Source organism: Telopea speciosissima, chromosome 1, assembly GCF_018873765.1.
Source record: "Telopea speciosissima isolate NSW1024214 ecotype Mountain lineage chromosome 1, Tspe_v1, whole genome shotgun sequence".
Lineage (NCBI taxonomy): Eukaryota > Viridiplantae > Streptophyta > Magnoliopsida > Proteales > Proteaceae > Telopea > Telopea speciosissima.
In genome coordinates, this window is record NC_057916.1 from 1,366,806 (window position 1) to 1,369,223 (window position 2,418).

The 2,418-nt window shown below is 42.6% G+C and overlaps 1 protein-coding gene across 1 annotated transcript; it reads right to left on the reverse strand.

Annotated features, from left to right (window-relative positions):
• Positions 1–874: 874 nt before the first annotated feature.
• Positions 875–1,588, reverse strand: LOC122640122. Its single transcript, XM_043833260.1, has one exon. The coding sequence runs from the start codon at positions 1,586–1,588 to the stop codon at positions 875–877; it is 714 nt and encodes a 237-aa protein (XP_043689195.1).
• Between the last annotated feature and the right edge of the window lie 830 nt (positions 1,589–2,418).

Sequence of the window (2,418 nt, forward strand, 5' to 3'; positions counted from 1 at the left end):
AGTAGAAATAGACCATTCAGTCACTCCTACCCTTATTGTCATCACCGGCGATTACACGGTGAGTTACCCGTCTAGAACGGAACCAATTAGCCAGCTTTTCCCATGGCAGTTTCCACTCTTACGCCTTGAGGCCACCCTTGTAAGTTGTAACCCCAACTCTCGCCCCAACTAGCGGCCCATCTCGAATTAGTCTAAGTCTCCTTTGATGTGTCAACATCAACCACATCACCAAAATCGATATTGCAATCAGCCCAACCGAAATTTCAATTTCAAGTTTCTAAGTCTTAATTTTGAAGTTGCCAGTCTTCTAATTTATTGAAGTTTATATTTTTGAAGGGGTGAACAACAAAGGATTTCTAGGGAGATATTCCGTTTTTTACGGTGTAGAAAAGTCATTGATTTATTTTATTTTATTTATTTTTGGGTGAAAAGAGAATTTAATTAAAATCAAACAGAAATAGAGGTGTTTTTTTTTTTTTTCTTGGTAACCAGACCTAAGAGAAAATAGAGGTTAACAGTTAATATTGTTAGTTGTTACTAACATCCCCCAGCATATGCCTATGTAGCTTGGACTATTAAAGTGTGAGCTACATTAATACAATGTCTATCCATCATCTTAATACTGATCCAATCAAATCAAAATTATTTAACTAAGACTAAATATCATAAAGAAGTGAAAAAACCTCTCAGGGCCATGGGTCTTGTTCCGGCTGAAGCAGCCAATTGACCATACCGGTTGAGTCAATCCAGATTTTGTGTAATCTGGTAATTTTTCCTTAAAAATTTGTAAATAAGTAGATCCCAAGAATCCTCCATTTCATATGTAAAATTCAACCCAAGTATAGCTTCTTTTTTTTTTTGGTAAGTACTGAATTTATTGAAGTGAAACGTGTGAACAAGCAGTGGCTTCAGACCTAATCAAGTCCTGAAGCCACGGAGTGGAAAGTGGCAAGTTTGTCGAACACACACACGACAAGGCCTTCCTAGCCAAGGTGTTTGCAACATAGTTGACACTCCTTGGAACATATACAAAAGAAATCATGGTGAAGGAAGTAGCTAAGGTGCGGATATCATCCAATATCAGTGCCACCTCCCATTGGGTTATCATAGCCGGGTTAGACAGCAGGTTGATGATCTCCAGGCAATCCGACTCCACTTGTAACTTAGTAAAGCCAGCTTGCAAGGCAGTCGAGAGGGCCAACCTGATGGCAAGGGCCTCACCCTGGTTGATCGAGCTAAAAGAGTGGGGCAGCGAGATGGCTCTATCGATGCTACCTGCCGAATCTCTGAATACGACTCCCAAGCCACCCTTCCTCTTGTCCAATGTCGCAGCAGCATCACAATTCACCTTCCAAAAACCTGCAGGGGGCGGTTTCCACGCTACATTAGGCAGAGAAGCATGAGTTGTAGATGGCGCCTTGGTAGTTGGTTGAACCTTCTGCACTCCAGCGAATTCCTTGTACGCCTTCTCTGCAGCATTAATAACTTCATGCACTGTCCATTCCTTAACTTTGAAGACCTTATCATTCCTAGCTCTCCAGAGATACCAGCAAAAGAAAGAAGCCCGTGAGAGGAATTCCCTAGCCATCTTCTTATCTTGCCTGAACAGAACGTCCCAGCTACCCAACCACTCCACAAGTTTAGGCTCCACTGGTGGTGTATATGTAAAATTCAACCCAAGTATAGCTTAGCATGTGGCAAAGTACAGGTTTGGAAATTAAGGAATAAAGAAAAGAGCACGATGGCATATATAGTTGTGCATGAACGTACATAGGTATGCATGTAAATACACAAAAAAAAAAATATTATTTGATTAAATTAAATTCTAAAACATAACAAAAGTGTAATCTAGACCATATATTATTTATCCAATGCGCAGAACTGTCATATCATGATTTTCATATGGCAGAATGATGACATGTGATCATCGAATCGTTTTCATCTCCTGTTCTCTGCCCGAACAGGATCGTCCAGTCCCCTCATAGGGGGTGCAAAATGACGACCTAACCCCTTGCCCAAACACACTGCCCAAGGGAGGTTAAGTCGTCATTTCGCTCCCCCTATGAGGGGACTGGACAGTCTTGTTCGGGCAAGGATCAGGACAGGATAAAAATTCTATGGTCATCACTCCATTGATATTTGATATGCTGGGCTGCTGAAATTGAGTGGGCCTCCCAACTCCCAAGTGGATGTGCAAGTCGATCCAGGGCTTGCCCTGGTGGTTCGCTACTCCCTTGGGAGATCTGCGTCAGGAGCTTGATTGGTGGTTCAAGTCTCCTTTGCGACACCTAGTCCATATTTATTTGCTTTCAAAGAAGTGGAGCCTATGAGTACCATATTTGACCCCTTGTGGGTCCTTTCCTTGCCTCCTTATGGGGCCCTGATGGAGTTGATGGCCGGTGGGCCCTTGAATTGCAC